This window comes from Macrosteles quadrilineatus, unplaced genomic scaffold (assembly GCF_028750875.1).
Source record: "Macrosteles quadrilineatus isolate MER2022 unplaced genomic scaffold, UCM_ALF_1.0 Scaffold_2__2_contigs__length_208266976, whole genome shotgun sequence".
NCBI lineage: Eukaryota > Metazoa > Arthropoda > Insecta > Hemiptera > Cicadellidae > Macrosteles > Macrosteles quadrilineatus.
In genome coordinates, this window is record NW_026542595.1 from 1,551,163 (window position 1) to 1,569,756 (window position 18,594).

At 35.6% G+C, this 18,594-nt stretch overlaps 1 protein-coding gene across 2 annotated transcripts in view; it reads right to left on the reverse strand.

Annotated features, from left to right (window-relative positions):
* Positions 1 to 18,594, reverse strand: part of LOC128987784 (tRNA (uracil-5-)-methyltransferase homolog B-like) — a 114,507-nt gene that overhangs the window by 59,236 nt on the left and 36,677 nt on the right. For both annotated transcript variants that reach the window (XM_054408803.1, XM_054408804.1), the window contains 4 exons: positions 17,325 to 17,465; positions 15,256 to 15,454; positions 11,062 to 11,189; positions 1,763 to 2,016 (listed from right to left, as the gene is read on the reverse strand). In XM_054408803.1, coding sequence (XP_054264778.1) covers positions 1,763 to 2,016; positions 11,062 to 11,189; positions 15,256 to 15,454; positions 17,325 to 17,465 — 722 coding nt within the window. The remainder of the gene's footprint in view (positions 1 to 1,762; positions 2,017 to 11,061; positions 11,190 to 15,255; positions 15,455 to 17,324; positions 17,466 to 18,594) is intronic.

The window sequence follows — 18,594 nt, forward strand, 5'->3', positions numbered from 1 at the left end:
CCATTAACAAATTTTGCTTTCAGCTGCAGCTCCATATTGCAAATGTACGTTTTGAACATTCAAACGTGCCAAAAACAATGGACAGCTAATTACTATTGAAGGGCACTAAATATCACTTAAAATGTGAAAGCTTTAAAATGAGCCTTAATTAACTTTTCTACGACCCTTAGCAACACGTATATTAAGCTGTAGATTTGATCCATTCATTTGGGACACGGTGTATCCAGGCCCCATAGGCTTTAATTTTTGATTAATATCCAGCAAACATTTACAACGACCAAATAAACATGCAATTAAATTTCCGAATTTATAATGTGCAATGTGTTTTGTGGACTATGAGTCACTACAACACAGTGTATTAGTAACAGTGTGTTAGAAAGAAGCCTTGTAGCAATAAGGCGTATTCACGGCATTTCTGTATTAGGAAGCTAATTCAGAGTTTACCAACCGAGCGAGGCTGAGAATTTGATGAGCCTGGTGTACAGTCTGTTCAAAAACTAAGAGTGTCCGGGTTCGTTGTTTGCGCGCAGCGTTAAACTCGGACACCTTTTGAATGTGTCCAGTTTCGTCGTGTCGTGAAACGCCACCCCTGGACAACTTAAAAATGTGTCCAGGTTCGTCGTTTGCGTGCAATGTTAAACTTGGATACATTTGAATGTGTCCAGTTTCGTCGTGTTGTGAAACGCCACCCCTGGACAACTTAAAAATGTGTTCAGGTTTGTCGTTTGCGGGCAACGTTAAGCATGGACACATTTGAATGTGTCCAGGTTCATCGTTGTCTGCTTTATCGTTGTCTGATTGAGGCGGTGTCTATCGTAGTCCACGTTTAACGTTGTGCAACTTCGACATCGTCCCACACTCGTAGGCATATCTCTCACTTTAGGCGACACCGATAATCGTCTCTCGCGATCGCGGCAATACCCATGAGCAAATCTTGCAGTTTCGGCGACACCGATAATCGTCTCTCGCGATCGCGGCAATACCCGTGAGGAAATCTCGTGGTTTCGGCAACACCGATAATGGCGATAATCGTCTCCCGCGATCGCGGTAACACCCGTAGGCATATCTCGTGGTTTCGGCGACACCGATAATCGTCTCCCGCGATCGCGGCAACACCCGTAGGCATATCTTGCGATTTTGGCAACACCGATAATCATTTCCTGCGAACGTGGCAACAAAAGCGGTAGTGTTTTCGATTCCCGGAGGTCTGGGTGGATTCCTGGAGTTTTCCAGGACATTTCAAGGTAAGATAAAATTCCCGGAGGTTTCCCGGTTTTCCCGGAGAGTAGACACCATGTTATCGTTAAATACTATGGTTTAATACTTTTTTATGAGTTATCCAATGTTTTTATCGACATTCTTCTGTCCTGAAACAGCAATGTAGCATTAGCCTATGACTAGTCGTAGGTACTTACTAGAATTTCTATTAATCTGTTCCTTACGTGATTTAATATTGCTGTACAGTGTTGGAAAATTCTTTTGTTTGAGTTAAAGTTTGACTAAACTGTGATTTTAAACGTTACAGTTTTTATTAGTGAAACAATGTTAATGAATTAACATATCATGATTGCGCAATAGCCTACTAATTGTATTTTGATGATGTAATATGTAAATCATCACATTCAATTTACACATTTTTAGGCTTTATTAAGCCTAAGGAGTTTTACGTCATGTTTGACTAACCGTGGTTTCAGTTATCTGTGGTCTCTCTCCCCCCATTAGCCCGGATAATCGAGGTTCTACACTGAAAAGTCATACTCACTTGACATCATTGTCAGTGTGGAAGTATAGAGACACAACGTTTTTCCCGCTGGCAGGCCCGGTGGTGAAGAAATCTATCAGCTGTTTCCTGAGTATCTCTATCTCGCCTGGCTGCAGGGTGGTGGGGTTGATCATAACCACCACCATGAGCTGCTTAGCTTTGTTGGTCCTCACCAGCAGCAGCCGCCAGACACCAGGGTCGTGGTTGGTGATCTGGGGAGGGTGTGGGGACTCTTGCACAAACTGCTCAAATATCTGCACAACACATGTCAAATACATTGCTTATTAGGACATAGTGTTCAACCTCTATGATTATTTAATTATTATTTAACCATATGTTTTTATTTACTTTCTTTAATAATATTGTCTTGTATTAATGTCTTGATTAAAAACAGTTTAGTTTCTTTTGATCTTTTAATTTTAATCTAAATAAGAAATAGAACATGGCGCAGTCGAATGAAGAACCCGTATCCCTGAACATTAAGCCTCCTGAAGCCTTTTCCTTCAATCCTCACGACTGGAAGACATGGAAGACTCGCTTTGAGAGGTATTATTCCCTTAGCAATTTAGCTCTACATTCTGGTAAGCATCAGATTGACATGCTTATATACTGTATGGGGGAAAAGGGAGAGGATATACTTAACTCATTCAGGTTAAATGGCAATGACAAATCTAATTACAAAGTTGTTCTAAAGAAGTTTGACGATCATTTCCTTCCAAAAAAGAACCTAATTTTTGAACGGGCTAGGTTTCTAAAACTTAAACAGGGTTCCATGCCGATTGAGAACTTCATCACAGACCTTCACAATCATGCAAAAAACTGTGATTGGGGTCAGATTGAAGAGGAGATGATTCTGATGGTTTTGATTATTGGTATGCAAGACGAATCACTAAGTGATCGTCTTCAACTTGAACCCGAATTAAAACTTAACACAGCTATTAACACTATCCGTAGATCTGAAGAACTAACAAGACAGAAACAAACACTAAACTTGGCTGACATAGCATTAATAAACCAAAACACTCAACATTTAAGTAAATCAAACATTTCTCCTGATAAATCAAACAATAATCGATACTTTAAGCCAATTAATGACAATCAAAAGCCTGTCCAATGTCGAAAAGAGATGTTTTTGGTGTGGCTCGACAGTTTTACACAAAAGATTCAACTGTCCAGCTAAACAATACAAATGTGGGTTTTGTAAAAAAGTCGGTCATTTCCCAAATGTTTGTAAATCAAACAAAGTCAGTCAAATTGAATATGATGATTCTCCCCTAGAAAACCCCACCGAAAATGTTTGCTCTCAGTACATAGACCCTCAAATTGGCTCTGTTGACAAAACCGTACGTGATGATCCTTGGTCTGTAGTGTTAAATATGAACGACAGTGATGATGTTCTTTTCAAAATTGATACAGGAGCAGACGTAACGATTTTGCCTTCCGACATTAAATTGAACAAGAAAATCAAACTGAATCCCACATCCAAAACATTTAGCGGCGCAAATGGTCAAGCTTTGTCAATTTTGGGAACTGCTACAGTCAAACTATCCCATAATCACAAAACATGTTATGAGACTATATATGTTTCAAAGGGCACTTCCCAACCCCTTCTAGGTAAACCTGCAATAAAAAATTTGCAGTTACTTGCTCGAATCAATGAAATACAGCCATCCTGTAATGACTGGTATAACAGACACCCTAAATTGTTTGAAGGCTTAGGTTCTATTGATGTTAAATACAAAGTAGAACTGGAAAATAACGCCAATCCATTTGCAATCAACACACCTCGTCGGGTTCCTCTTCCTCTTTGGGAATCTACTAAAGAAGAGCTTGAAAGAATGGTGTCAATGGGGGTGATTGCTGAGGTACACCATGCCACAGACTGGTGCTCTCCAATGGTTGTTGTACCAAAGAAGGACTCTAACAAAGTTCGCATCTGTGTCGATCTTACTAAATTAAACAGATGCGTCAAACGAAGATACTATCCTATTCAACCCATCGACATAACACTTGCCCAAATCTCAGAAGCAAAATGCTACTCTAAATTGGATGCTAATAATGGATTCTGGCAGATCACATTGGACGAAGAATCCCAAGATTTGACAACGTTTCTGACACCGTTTGGACGCTTTAAATTTCTGAAACTACCCTTTGGAATAACATCTGCACCTGAAGTATTCCAGGAATGCGTGAATCGAACCCTTAAAGGTCAAATGAATGCACTTGCGCACATGGACGATATAATTGTTTGGGGGAAAACTCAACAAGAACATGACTATTTCTTAGAAGAAGTACTTACCAAACTTGAACGTGCAGGCTTCACCTTAAACAGAGACAAATGTTTGTTCTCTCAAACCTCCTTAACCTACTTAGGTCACCATCTATCCGAATCAGGAATCAAAGTCGATGAGACGAAAGTCGAAGCTATAAGAAAAATGGCACCTCCAACAGATATTTTGGGTGTACAAAGGTTACTTGGCATGGTTAACTTTATTGGCAAATACATACCTAACAAAAGTAGATTACTAAAACCCATTACCGACCTTCTAAGTAGAAAAAACGAATGGTGTTGGGGGTTTGAACAACAGAAAGCATTCAATGAACTTAAAGAATTATTGGCATCTCCACCTCAACTAGCATTCTATGACAAGGATAAACCAACTATGATTTCTGCTGACTCATCAACACAAGGCTTGGTAGGAGTACTTTTACAACAACAAACAGATGGAAATTGGAAACCTATTTCTTATATTTCACGTACTCTGAGCGAAACCGAACGAAACTACTCTAACATTGAACGAGAAGCTCTATCTCTAACATGGAGCTGTGACAAGTTTAAAGACTATATTGTGGGCAAGCACATCATGTTGGAAACAGATCACAAACCTTTAGTAAGTATTTTGACTACTAAAGAGGTCAATGATATGACACCCCGACTTCAAAGGCTCAGACTTCGAATGATGAGATATTCCTACAATGTTACATATACTCCTGGCAAACATTTAGCAACTGCTGATTGTCTCTCAAGAAGCCCTGTAGCAACTAATGAGAGTTATGATTTGGATGAGGAAGTTGAACTGGCCATCCACACAGTAACAAGAAACATTGCCTATGTAACTGACATGGTTCTTGATAGAATTGCATCGGCACAGCGGGCTAGCTCAGAACTCAGGGTAATTAAATCTTACTGCTCAACTGAATGGCCTGATAAAACTAAGATTCCCGATAATCTTAAGCCATATTTCACAGTTCGGGATGAAATCTCTTTTTGTGACGGACTATTGCTTAGAGGAGAACGTCTCATAATCCCGACAACTCTTAGACAAGAAATGTTGACAAGAATACATACAGGCCACCTAGGCATAACGAAATGTCGACTTAGAGCCAACAATAGTATGTGGTGGCCAGGAATGTCACTTGACATTGAGAAATTTGTTAATGATTGTCCTAAATGTACTGAACATAGAACACAACATCATGAACCCCTTTTGCCCAGTGAGCTTCCATCTCGTCCTTGGGAAAAGGCAGCGATTGATCTCTTTAAACTTGAAGGAACATGGTTCGTAGTAATCACTGACTGTTTTTCACGTTATTTTGAAATAGCTACATTAAAAAACCTGTCAACTGCTGAAATAATCGAAAAATGTAAATCTGTATTTTGCCGTCACGGTATACCAATTGAGCTACGATCTGATTGTGGTACACAGTTTGCTACCAGATACACTGGTCTTGAAAACTCTGAATTCAAAAAGTTTGCTCAAAGCTATAACTTTAAACTTGTGACGAGCAGTCCAAGCTACCACCAAAGTAACGGTGCAGCTGAAGCTGCAGTCAAAATAGCGAAGAGTGTACTAAAGAAAAACAAAGACGACCCATATTTGGCCCTCCTAACCTACCGCAATACACCTCTATCCACAAGTGGATACAGTCCTGCTCAGCTAATATACAACAGATCACTGCGAGATAATCTGCCTGTTTTACCTAAAAAACTTGAAATCAAACCCGATCTCTCCCAACTACAGGAAAAAGAAGATACTTACAGAGCATCTTACAAGAGAAACTACGATAGGCGCTACGCTACAAAAGAACTTCCATCGCTGCCTGTAGGTAAAAAAGTATGGATCCAAGACCTAAAAAGAGAGGGGATTATTATCAGCTTAGGACAAAAGCCAAGGTCATACTGGGTTAAGACAGGAAACACTACGTTGAGAAGGAATCGACACCACCTTTTGCCTTACAAAGGTAATACAACCAAACCGAACAATCCTATTCCTTTATCCATTAAAGATACAATGCCAGATACTCTGCCATTTACTACTGTTACTCAAACCAACTCGTCCCTATCAAATACTACTGAAAAAGCAACTACTACTCCATCTAGAACACCCCAAGATTACAGTAAATCTTTTTCACGATCAACAATTCCCAATCAAGAAGCTGCAATTAAAAAATCATCAAGAGGCAGAATTATAAGACCAACCAAACGATTTCCTGAATAAACTTTGAGAAAAAAAACTCAAAGGGAAAGATGTTCAACCTCTATGATTATTTAATTATTATTTAACCATATGTTTTTATTTACTTTCTTTAATAATATTGTCTTGTATTAATGTCTTGATTAAAAACAGTTTAGTTTCTTTTGATCTTTTAATTTTAATCTAAATAAGAAATAGAACACATAGTGATTATTTTTCATACTATGTTTAATTCTATACTGTGCTGCATACAACATTAAATATTAGAGGCCTAGAAAGTAAGGGTATGTAAATACTCGAAAGTTTGAATTGTTAAACCAATATTTTAGTATTTGAGAACAGCCTGATATTAATGGATGGATATATTCGAGGATTCAAATACGATAATTAACTAAGATATAAAGTCCTAATTACAGCACAATATGTCATCAAATATCAAATGTGTTATGGACATAAATGAAGCTATAGTTATTACCATAGCAACCTAAATGTTTATTATTCAATGCTGTTTACTTTCTATTCTGATTTTAATACAACACAGTATACTTTTATTTCAACACTTTGTCAAATTCAAAATTCAAATTCAAATTCTTTATTCACTCATAAACACCTTAAAAATTACAACGTACAAGGATAGGAGTGTCGTCATAATACAAACAAAAATAAAAATAAAAATACTATGATGAATAAATTTACACTTAACTCAAAATTATTACTACTGACATCAAGTAAAGTTACCATTATACAAAACAACAAATAAGATAAAACTCCTGCTAAAATTAATAAAAGCCACCAAGTATGTATTCAACGTGAATTAAGTTTGTAAATTTAAAATAATTCTAGTCCGTCTAGAAAACATCAAAATAGAAATCCTCTATTTTTGGGATCAACTTCAATTCTTCTTGTGTCTATCGTAAAAATGGCTACTAAGGAAGAAAAAGCTCAATGTGTTTTGTGGCTTCACGAGTCAAATTATCCGAATGATCACGAATGATTATCCTTACCGAGCTTCTTTTGCTAATGATATTTTACATCTCATTCATGTAGATAACAACTATCTTAAACGTGTATGTTTTTCAGACAAATACACTTTCCACGTAAGTGGTATAGTAAATCGGCACAATGTCCGGCAGCGGAATTTGGGGCAGCGAAAACCCAAGAGTTGTCTTAGAACACGAAAGAAACAGTCCCAAACTTAATGTATGGTGTGGTTTGATGCACAACAAAGTTATAGGCCCATTCTTTTTTGCAGAACAATCAGTTACAGGAACAACATATTTGGACATGCTTGAACTGTACGTTGTGCCTCAATTAGAGGAGTTTCAACCGTGGGTAATTTTCCAACAAGACAGAGCTCCATCGCATTGGTTTTTGGATGTAAGACATTTCCTCGATGACACTTATCACAATCGTTGGATTGGTCGCGGTGGGCCCATAGCTTGGCCTCCCCGTTCACCAGACATCACACCTTTAGACTTTTTCTTTTGGGGCTTTGTGAAAGACAAGGTTTATGCTACACCTGTCTCAGACGTGGGCGTGTTGAAGACCGGGATCAGAGAAGCAATTTCAACAATTGCTGGAGAGATGTTGGCAAGTACTTGGGAGGAAATTGAATTTAGACTGGAAATTCTACGGGACACAAATGGGTCACATGTGGAAGTGTACTAATGTTATATGAATTGTATATAAAACATTTTTCATGCTCTTTCTAAAAAATATAATCTCACTTTTGTATGTCTAATGGTTTTCATTTTATTACAAAACAAAATGTTGTCAGGACTTTATGGACACCTGGTAGGTGCAAAACCTGTCAAACTAATCAACCAAGCCAACAATCTTCCAGTTCCATAACCAATGAAAACTACATCATCCGAGGTTTCAACACTTGCGAAACCAAAAACATCATACCGGGTGTCCCATAATAGTCCCTCCCTGGTTAACTTTTGTACGGCTGCATATACTAATGAGCTTCAATTCACGTTACTAGGGTAAAGTCAAGTTCTTTTTGGCGGTATTTAGAAATTTAAACCCATCCCCAAATAGGGGTTGCTGGGGGTAACTTAAAATTTTTAAATGGCAACCACTATCTAGTAGCACATCACTTTAAAGAGCTTTAAAAAAGAAAATTAATGCCGCAAATCCAAATTTGATACGACAAATTTTCAAAAAGTTAAGGCAAGAAATTTTAGACATTAATTTAACTGGAACTTGACATTCCATCACTTTTAATTTGTTTCATGGCTGTAAATTTTCAAATAACCTTCAGTACACGTAACCGATGTCACACACTTATTAACATGATTTTGAATTTCATCAACCAATCCCAAATAGGGGTTGATTATGAATACTCCTCCTTTTAAATATGTTACATCCTCTATCTATATAAATAAAATTAGAGTTTTGTCTGTACTTTGCTCAGAATTATATACTTTTATGTTATTTTTACGTTTTATACATTAAAGAAGCAGAAACGGGTCTTATCTCTATTTCTGTCTGTCTGTCTGTCTGTCTGTCTGTCTGTCTTTCCCTTTGTCTGTAACACTCAAGATGGCATTTTACGCAATCTTCTCCGTGAAAACCAGAGTACCTATAAAGATCCAAGTCATTTTAATGTATTCACTGGATTGGTGAGAGTGTCTTTAGTGATTTAAATATAGCCTCACTACTTTGTAAATAAAATTACGGACGCTCAAAAATGCTGTTTTGTGCGATTTTTGTCAAATTTTCGTTCAATTTTTATCACATAATCGTCTATGAAATAACGAACAGCTGTTCGGATCAAGATTATTTTTTCTAGCTGTCAAATGATATGTTTACAAATGTTGTTTACAAATACCGCAACCATTTCGAATCACGTTTTGAAAGGAAATCCCAACCAAGTGAGATTAAAAACGTTTTTCTTACATAACGGATTTAATTAATCGCAAGTGCAATAATATAGTCTAATAGTGTAACCGTAAATGAAATTAAATAACTAGACATCGTCCGAATCGGAACCAGAAATTCTTTGAGTATAAAATGTTTCTTGAGTTTTGACAACCAGAAAGAAGACCTTGAATCACTGTTGTATAGGGCTGGACACTGAAATGATCGTCGCCAATAGCTTACAAAAAAGGTTTCCACTCATTGACGGCGCTTCAATGGCGGTTGTGTAAAGTGTAAAGTAAAAAATCACAACTGCAGTGGGTGATTGTAACAGAGGTTTAACAGAGGAAGTGCTAAACTCGCTTTTCCAATGTGTCACTTTCTGTTTCTTTTCTACTCACCGTGTGATGCAATCGCTGGACCATACAGCCAATAGGCCCATAGCTCATATCTTGGGTACGTAAGCCTACATATTTATTCATAACAACCTTTTTGACGACGATCCTTGATACCGGTACTTTTCCATGGCCTACCTACTTAAGAAATATAATTGCAAATGACCAAAACCCCAACATTGTGTGATTTTCGTCACATTTCCTTCTAATAGTAATAGATATACTAATCATTGTTTAGAGAATGCGTAATCTATTAAATAACAAAAAGTTGTTTGGGTAAGGTTGTTTTTTTTTTTCAAACTGACACCGATAAGTTTACGCTATAACTTTTTACGAGAAAATCCAAAAGCAAGAGATCAATAACCTCGGGACTAGATATTAATGTATTTAATTGGTCGGATGTACTATAGTTCTTAGGTGGGGGAGCGAGCTGGTGTAGTGGATAGAGCGCGGGACTTCGGTCCGTGAGGTCCCGGGTTCGATCCCCGCCAAGTCACCAATGGATTTTATCTAAGTGATAATGCCGCAACCCCTAGGTCTAGCCTGAAGTAATGTGAAAAACAATCCCAGGCTCGTGCCTAGTGTCCTAGGAAAAAAAAAAAAAGAAAACTATAGTTCTTAGGTAGGTTCTTACGTAGGTACTGGTTCTTTTCCTTAGAACCGTTGGTAGCTGCTAGAATCATTTTTACGTAGGTACCAACACATCACTGTAGTTTACAAATTAGTTATCGTTGATGTTGCACCTTATTTATTAGAGCCGTCCGTATTCAATTTAAGTGATGTCTTAACTCTGTATAAGTTTTGCTTTTTCTGTCTGGATTCCAAATCTTAGCTTACCCGGTATGCTAAGAAAATGATAACCTATTTGAGTAAAACATTTGTTGGGCAAACCATCATGAATTGTTTACGCCTTTATATTGTTTATGTATCAATAGTTCGTGGCCTTTTTTGGATTGTTGTGTGTATGTCTGTTGGTAACGCATTAATGTCCTTATTTCTCAGTGTTTCACGGAATGGACAAGAGCACCTTTGATACTGAAAATGTCAACCGGAATAAAGTGTTAAATGGTGAGGTTGAGGTAGTACTTTAAATACGTTTAAGTTAACCGATGTGGAAAGTAACTTTCAATTATAGGCCTACTTTAGGGCTACGCTTCATGGATCTATAAAACATTTTTTAGTTTAATCATTGGACATATGGACCATAACGATCCGGGTGACATTTAATTGCGAAGCATTTATTTTGGCTTGAACTGTCAGATACTGTATTTGCGAAGGTTTATATATAATAGTTTTGCCAGCATATCTGCAAATATGCAAACTAACTGCTGTTCTTAATCTTAATATAAGAAGGTTTCAACTGACTACTATAAGATCCCCGTGCGTAGAATGGGCACACAGCTAGTATAAACTAAATTATTAACTTAATAAGTTTAGTTAGTTTATTTCAAATAATCTAACAGAAGCTGCAAAATTAGCTCTTGTATAAACATAAACAAGAACCTGATTTTTTAAAGTTTTGGATTTTAACAACATTAAATGATAATGATAAATATTACCATACCTTGACTACCTCCAACATCTCCTTAGGCAGATGTCTCATAGCATCTGGAGCTGCCACAGCAATGTTGTCCCCTTCCTGGTTGTCTACTCGGTAACCAACAATCACCCTCTTACTGGTAGGTTCCATCCCTATGACACACAAACTGCTGATCAGCAAAACACAAGAAATTAATTTGATTAACTATTTGTACAAATTCATTTTCATGAAGTAAATGCTATTGATGACATTAATGACTATTTAGATTTACATGTACTGTTGTTGTTTATGGATGGCTTCTTACTATGTTGCATTATCTGGGGCCTTCAGTTATCCACGGTCTTCCTTCTCCCAACAACCCCAGGTAATGGAGGTTACTGTGCTTAAAATTTGGCAGTCAGTTTAAATCACAGATTTGTGCAATGTAAATATCAAAGAAAGCACGAGGAGAGCTGATAAAGGTCTTTAACACTCTCTCTAGGTCTGTTTGATAGTACTTAAGAGACTGTGTGATCTCATAGACTATTATTAATCAGCTCCTTAACCCTCCATGTGGCTATGGCAAAGGTATTAATGTTTGCCTATTGATTGCACATTCACAGGGTTTTATCTTTGACTATTAATTAACTTCAGTATCCAATAAAACGTAGCTGAGTTAAAGTATGCCGCAGCCTGTGGCGAAATGCGCATTAGGAAACAAAATCTTCAAGAACTAAAGGCAACTACAAAACAAAAAGGTAACTTTTTTTTATTGTCAACAATTTCTGTGGGACTGACATTGTTTACAAATAAAAAAAACTGAAAAGATTTTTTAGGTTTGGGCTAGATAAAATGTTATAATTTATAGGTCTATAAATATTTTTAAATAGCCACTTTGTACTAAACTTTATGAGGATTCCAAAAATATATCATACTACCAGAGTACCCGTCCTTCGTACGGGAGTGGCATATAAGTATAAAATGCTTAGTACAGTTATACTCAAGCTTAGCGTTTGCAATGAGGGAGGACAAAGTATGATAAAATTTGCTTCTTTAAATTTACGGTATACTATAGTATTACACATCTACCATAGCCATAATGTTCTACCACTTCACCCGAACAATAGAAAAAAATAAATTATTAAAGATTCACAAAATATCACAAATTATTCGTGAAATTAAAAACATAAACATAACTGTAAACGGACAGTTCTCATTGTAGTCCAGTCAATGAATGCTCAAAACGGGGGTGTAGAGGACATGGAGAGGGGGAAATTTTTTTTCTGCGGGAATGTGTTCGGGGTAGTAAGAAGATAAAAATACCAAAATTCCCCGCCCCTGGCCCTGCTGCTTCAACGGGGGGAGGGGGGGGAAACCCCATTTTTTAGTTTTTTACTTCTACACTGAAAACCGTGCATCGTACGGAAGAAATGTAAATTATAAAAATAAAGATGATGAAATTCTCTAAAAGAATGGTCATATTCATTTCTTCCGTATATGCATTAGTTTAAAAGATATTCTCAAAATAATATAAAAATTCTTAAATAAATTGATTTTTCACACGTTTTTTGTCAAATAAGTTTATATAATCCATTAGCCTGTTGTTGTTTCACATCAATCAGGATAGAAAACAGGTTTTTGAACACTAACCTATATAATATAATATATCAATCGTATATATTGTGTTAAAAATAGTTTATATAAATTTAAATAGATTATATATATTTGTCATGGAAACAAGTAATTTTGGCATAATTATTACATTAAAAATTAAAAAGATTATGTTTGTAGCTATATTTGTCCAGGTTTATTTATAACAATTACCGAAAACAAGACTTAATATTATTGTTCATGGTCTGGCTCACTTGGGACGAGAGGGTCCGACTTCTGTCCCAAAAACTGGTGCTATCTGGAACTGAAAACCACCATCTAGGACATCTCCATCATTCAATTCTTGTTGATTAGACTCAATAAAGTGAGAATTCGGTGTAGGCCTGTATATTCTTCATCTTCCTCATTCATCAGAATGGACATTTCATGTAAAAAGATCCCTTAGCAGTTCTGGCATAACGGAGAGCTCTTATTGGACATTTTCTTGCATGCACAAATTGCACATCTGGCACTGTTATAATCTTGAGCACATTTGCAAAAAACTTGGTTAAGGGATTAACTGTTCCTGGTATGGTGTCTCTGTTCATTCATTTGTATTGCGGGTATTGCATTGACTTTATGCAGGCGTTTTTAATTTTTTTTTTTTTTTATTCTTGTCTCGATAAAAATCTCGGCCAAAAAGAAATCTCGTCTCGTGTAACGAGATTTAAAATTTCCCGAAAATTTCCCGAAATTTCGAGACTTGACCATCCCTAGAAAAAAGATAAGATATTTACAAACAATTTTGATTATATCTAACTGTTGTGTACATTGTGAGTATTCATAATCTTTGAGTCGACTTTTATAAAGTCATCGGAAATTATGACCGTTATTCGTTTTAAAATAACGCCTGTAATGCTTCGCAATTGCTCGAATTCGAGCAACAGGTACACTAGTTTTATTACTCCAACCTAAAGGTGAGTGAGCGTAGCAAACAAACTTCAACCAGGACGTGATTGAGCCATGGGAACGAGATAATCTTGAAAATTAAGAAGTTAAACGGGGCAAAGCCCGCAGGTTACAGCTAGTATAAACAATTTTTAACACAATATATACGATTGATATATTATATTATATAGGTTAGTGTTCAAAACCCTGTTTTCTATCCTAATTAATGTGAAACAACAACAGGCTAATGGATTATATAAACTTATTTGACAAAAAACGCGTGAAAAATCAATTTATTTAAGAATTTTTAAATTATTTTGAGAATATCTTTTAAACCAATGCATATACGGAAGAAATGAATATGACCATTCTTGTAGAGAATTTCATCATCTTTCTTTTTATAATTTACATTTTTTCCGTACGATGCACGGTTTTCAGTGTAGAAGTAAAATCTAAAAATTGGGGTCTTTCCCCCCCTCCCCCCGTTGAAGCAGCAGGGCCAGGGAAGAGGACTTTTGGTATTTTTATCTTCTAACTACCCCGAACACATTCCCGCAGAAAAAAAATTCCCCCTCTCCATGTCCTCCACAATCCCTTCATTGACTGGACTATTGTGTATCACAGATTTTTGTTGCTGCTTAGTTCAAATTAGCTGTTTTCATAAATGAAAAAAAAAAATAATAGTGCTGCATCCTGTTGGTAAATCTTATAACTTTTAATGCCTTTGCATATCATAGAACCAACCTTGCCATAATAGAAACAGCTGACTAAATTCTTTAATTAAATTTAAATATGAGTAAATAAGGTTAACATGAGAAACTCTAGAGCCACTGGGGCGGAGCCCGAAAGGATTTTTGAGATAAAAATATGCCTATATGTTAATCGGGAATGTGAGCTATCATCATGCCAAATTTGAGCCCAATCCATCCAGTAATTATTGCGTGATTGAACTTCAAACAAACAAACACACAAACTTTCACATTTATAATATTAGTAAGATAAGGAGGTAAATTTGCAAATAAGTAAGTTATGGGTGAAGAACAGATTTTGCATATTTAGCGATAGCTAAAAACACATAGCTAGGAATCTAAAGGATAAAACCTACTTATCTAGGATCGTCAAATAGCCCTTTAACATCACTTAAATCACCTTAAATGCACCACGTGTAACTCTAGTACTGTTTATTTTTATCATTAATAACAACTAACAACGATAAATGAAACAAATAACATAAGTTGCTGATGTGAGTTTACGAGTTTACAAGTTGTTTACAATACGAACGTCATCTGTCTGCTACAACATGATCGGTACGAAAATGAAAATCATCTAGATACAGACATAAGGAGAAAGCTTAGAATCTGCCGAAAACAACGATACCAATCTCGATCTAGTAGAATCAGATTCAGTCAGTCCCAGAACCTTCGCCGTAAATTATGTTTGTGAGTCGCAAAAGCGCTCAACACGCTCCGACACTTAACACTCGGAGGGTTAATGCATGCGTAGCAACATGCATTAGTAGGGTAACATGCGTAGTAATTATCAAATAGCTGACTAGGGTAACAAAGATGGATTTGAAGTAATTTATAACAATACTTACACAAACAACTTATTATGTAAATAAATAGGATTTCTCAGAAAAACTTTGTGAACAATTAGGGTGGAAAAATTGAACTAGTTGCCATTTGAATGATTTCTACTCACCAATTCTAAATTCATATTTGTTGCGGTAACCATCAATGACTGGCGAAGCTCTGACCATGTCCAATTTGAAAGGCAGTTGGGTCTTCCTAAACTTGGCAATCTGCTTATCAATATACCCGATCAACTCTGGGGTTTTCTTCTCCATACAAACTGACAGCCATTTGAACAAACATTGGGCTTCTTCATTCTTTTTACTCAGCTGGAATTTAAAAACACACTGTGAAAATATTTGATAACTATTCCATAAGAACTACTCGTGTGATATTAATTAATTTCTATTAGGGGTCTGCGGTACAGTAAATTTAAGGTCGGTACGGTACAATATTTTGTACCTCGGTTCTCGGTACAAAATCGGTACGGTACGTGGCTCTTGTATTTTTGCGGTTTACTGCTCAGAACTATATCTAAACCATTATTTTAAACTTTAACATTGACATTACAGTACTATGAAAATGGATAGTATCCTGCATTCATGGTTTTCTAACAACAATTACTGTACCACACATTATTCAAACAAAACCTTTTACTACTACGAGGATTGTGTCAAGAAAAATCACAGTTAAGATAAAGGCTTTACCTATTTTACTCTGAGATACTTTGAATAGCCATGATAAAAATGGTTTTAAAAATAGGATAAGAGTTTTTAGGAATAAACATGTTTGAAACATTTATTGACAAGATAATTTCACACAACTGGTAAATTATTTCCAACCAACACAATGTCTAGTTGTTTTTAAAATTTTTTAAAACATATAAAAGCATTCAGTACGATGACAGTGTAGTTGCCAGCTGTTCACAGCAGACGACAATGAAAAACTGAAGGTTATGATGAAGTAATGGCAAAGAGCATCTTTTTTATCAGCTTCAAAACTAGTTATAAGATGGATACAAATTATTGTCTTTTTCATTTACAAAGTTAACATCCACAATATCAATCATTAGTTTATCTCAGGCTCAATCCAATTTTCTTAGTATATTTTAAAGCTCTTCCAAATAATCAAAAGACCCAGGCCTAGACCTAATTATTTAGGAGGGCCTATATATAAATTGATTAGGTTACAACGAGGGTAGCAAAATCACTATCTAGTTCATAAGATTTAGATTGCATAAAGTACCTTCAACACGATAAAAAATACATGTAAGCCTTAAACAGTCACATCTAACAATATAAGACAAGATACAGAACATGCAATGACATAATTTGAGACCAAGTAGACTTGAATAACGAAAAAAAAATTATGCAAAAAAACAACTATGCTTGTGGTTTTGTTAATAGAAAGATAAAATATCTATAGCCTAACAAATATTTTAACTTATAAAATAAGATTGTACATTAGTTACAAGTTTAATATGTGTTTATTAATACTTAAGTTTTGTATAAATTTGTGTAAAGCATTCAATCTTAGAATTTTAAATTTAAATATTTAGGCCTGTATGTACAGTTTATGCAACAAAATGTTCAATGTTTCATAGGATGATGTATAGATTTAAGCATGATGTCACATTTGTGTCCTGACTTCTGACGTTGTCTATTGTAATTTTATGTTGCTGAATGACAATAAAGATTATTATTATTATTATTATTATTATGTAGCCATAAACAGTTTTATGGCAATAGGCAATGGCCAGCGGCAAATTGAATATTCATGAAAATACTGACTGAGTTAGAGATAACATTTAACAGTCATCGTAAAACTATTATTTTTGTGGTAAAATAGAATTGGGGCGTTTCCTTTACTGCAGGAGATGGGCCTATTCAAGAGTTTGCCGCGATTGCAGAAAACAACATCAGTTTCCATGATTGTGGGGGACTATAAAACTGAGGATACTGATAACAGTCATAACAGATCCGCAAGCATTGAACTCTGGACAGAAATAATAACATATTCTGACAATTTGTTAAAAAATTAATACAAAAATATTACATCATTGATGTGGAGACTTTAACCTTTTTTTATTACTGGTACATTTAGGACACAAGCTATCCTATTCTTTTCTTTTTGTTCACTTCAAGCCGTGAAGTACCTAGCTAACTAACCCTATTTTGAATTTAAATATTTGAATCCAACCTGTTCCTCGTAAGAGATAGAGTGGTAAGGGATGGTAGACATCAACATCTGCTCCTCTATGGGAATGTCAAGTCTTGGTTTCTTGGAAGCCTCTTGTCCGCTGTCCTCCTGTTTGCGCTTGAGCACATCTGCGACGACCAACTGTGAGGAAAACAAGTATGTAGCCTAATTATTGTTATTTCAACTGTTTGTTCAGCTTAAGTCGGTAAATAGTTGATAGATTGATAATTTATTCTTTTAAATTTACTTTGTTACATAACTTTTTTTTATATTAAAAGATCTTATGTTAAGGAGGCACTCCAGCCCAAAAAAAAACTAGGAATTTTAAAAAATGTACCAAATTTTGGTTATTTACCAAAAAGTGTTCTACAGTTCTTCCCGAACATTTTGATGTATGACACATGATAAAAATATTTTTTTATGCGGTGTTATTTTACAAAATAAGTAAGTGCTACACTGGCCTCGTTTGCCAACCCCCCTCCCTACCCTTGTTTTGGCCAAATTGGCAAACTTTTGTTTTTAAAGTTTTTTTTTGTGTACTTTTAAATAATAACAAATGTTATATATGTAATAGGATTTTTTTTTATTTTTGCGGCGTTCTTCCCAACGGAATAGTGTTTCCTTTTGTTTCCGGGGCGATTACCAAAAGTTTTGATTTTCACATATTTTAAAATATGGGAACGTATGGAACTCAGGTTCTATCATTCTATGTGAGATAATCTAAAAATCTTTTTTTTTCTTTTTTTTAAGGTTATGATGTATTCAACCAACTGTAGCAAGGATTTAGACAAATTCAGTTTTTAAATGTTTTAAACTTAATTATAAAACAATATCTTTGAAAAAAAAAGATTTTTTAAAAATTGTGTGACAAAATGTTTACTATAATAACTAGTGGATTAAGATTTCCTTATTTTCATAGCTCAAAACTAATGTGTAAAAAATAAAATGTTTCATACATAAATAAAATTGTTTTTTTATTATGGGTGGAGTACACCTTTAACCCTAGCAGTGGCCAACGAGCGTAATATGCTCGTTCGCCGTGACGCCTAGAATGGCCACCAGCGTAATAGGCTAGAGTATGGGCCAAATCAAATTTTTTTTTTATGATGAGAAAACCGCTTATAATTAGCTCTGATGTGAACAATATATATACAATTCGAAAGATCACATCCTGAACTTTCGTTTTATTATATAAGCAAACCCTGTAGCAGGTATATAACAATGTCACGACGATTAGAAATCAAATGAATTTTTGGCGTGGCACGACTTT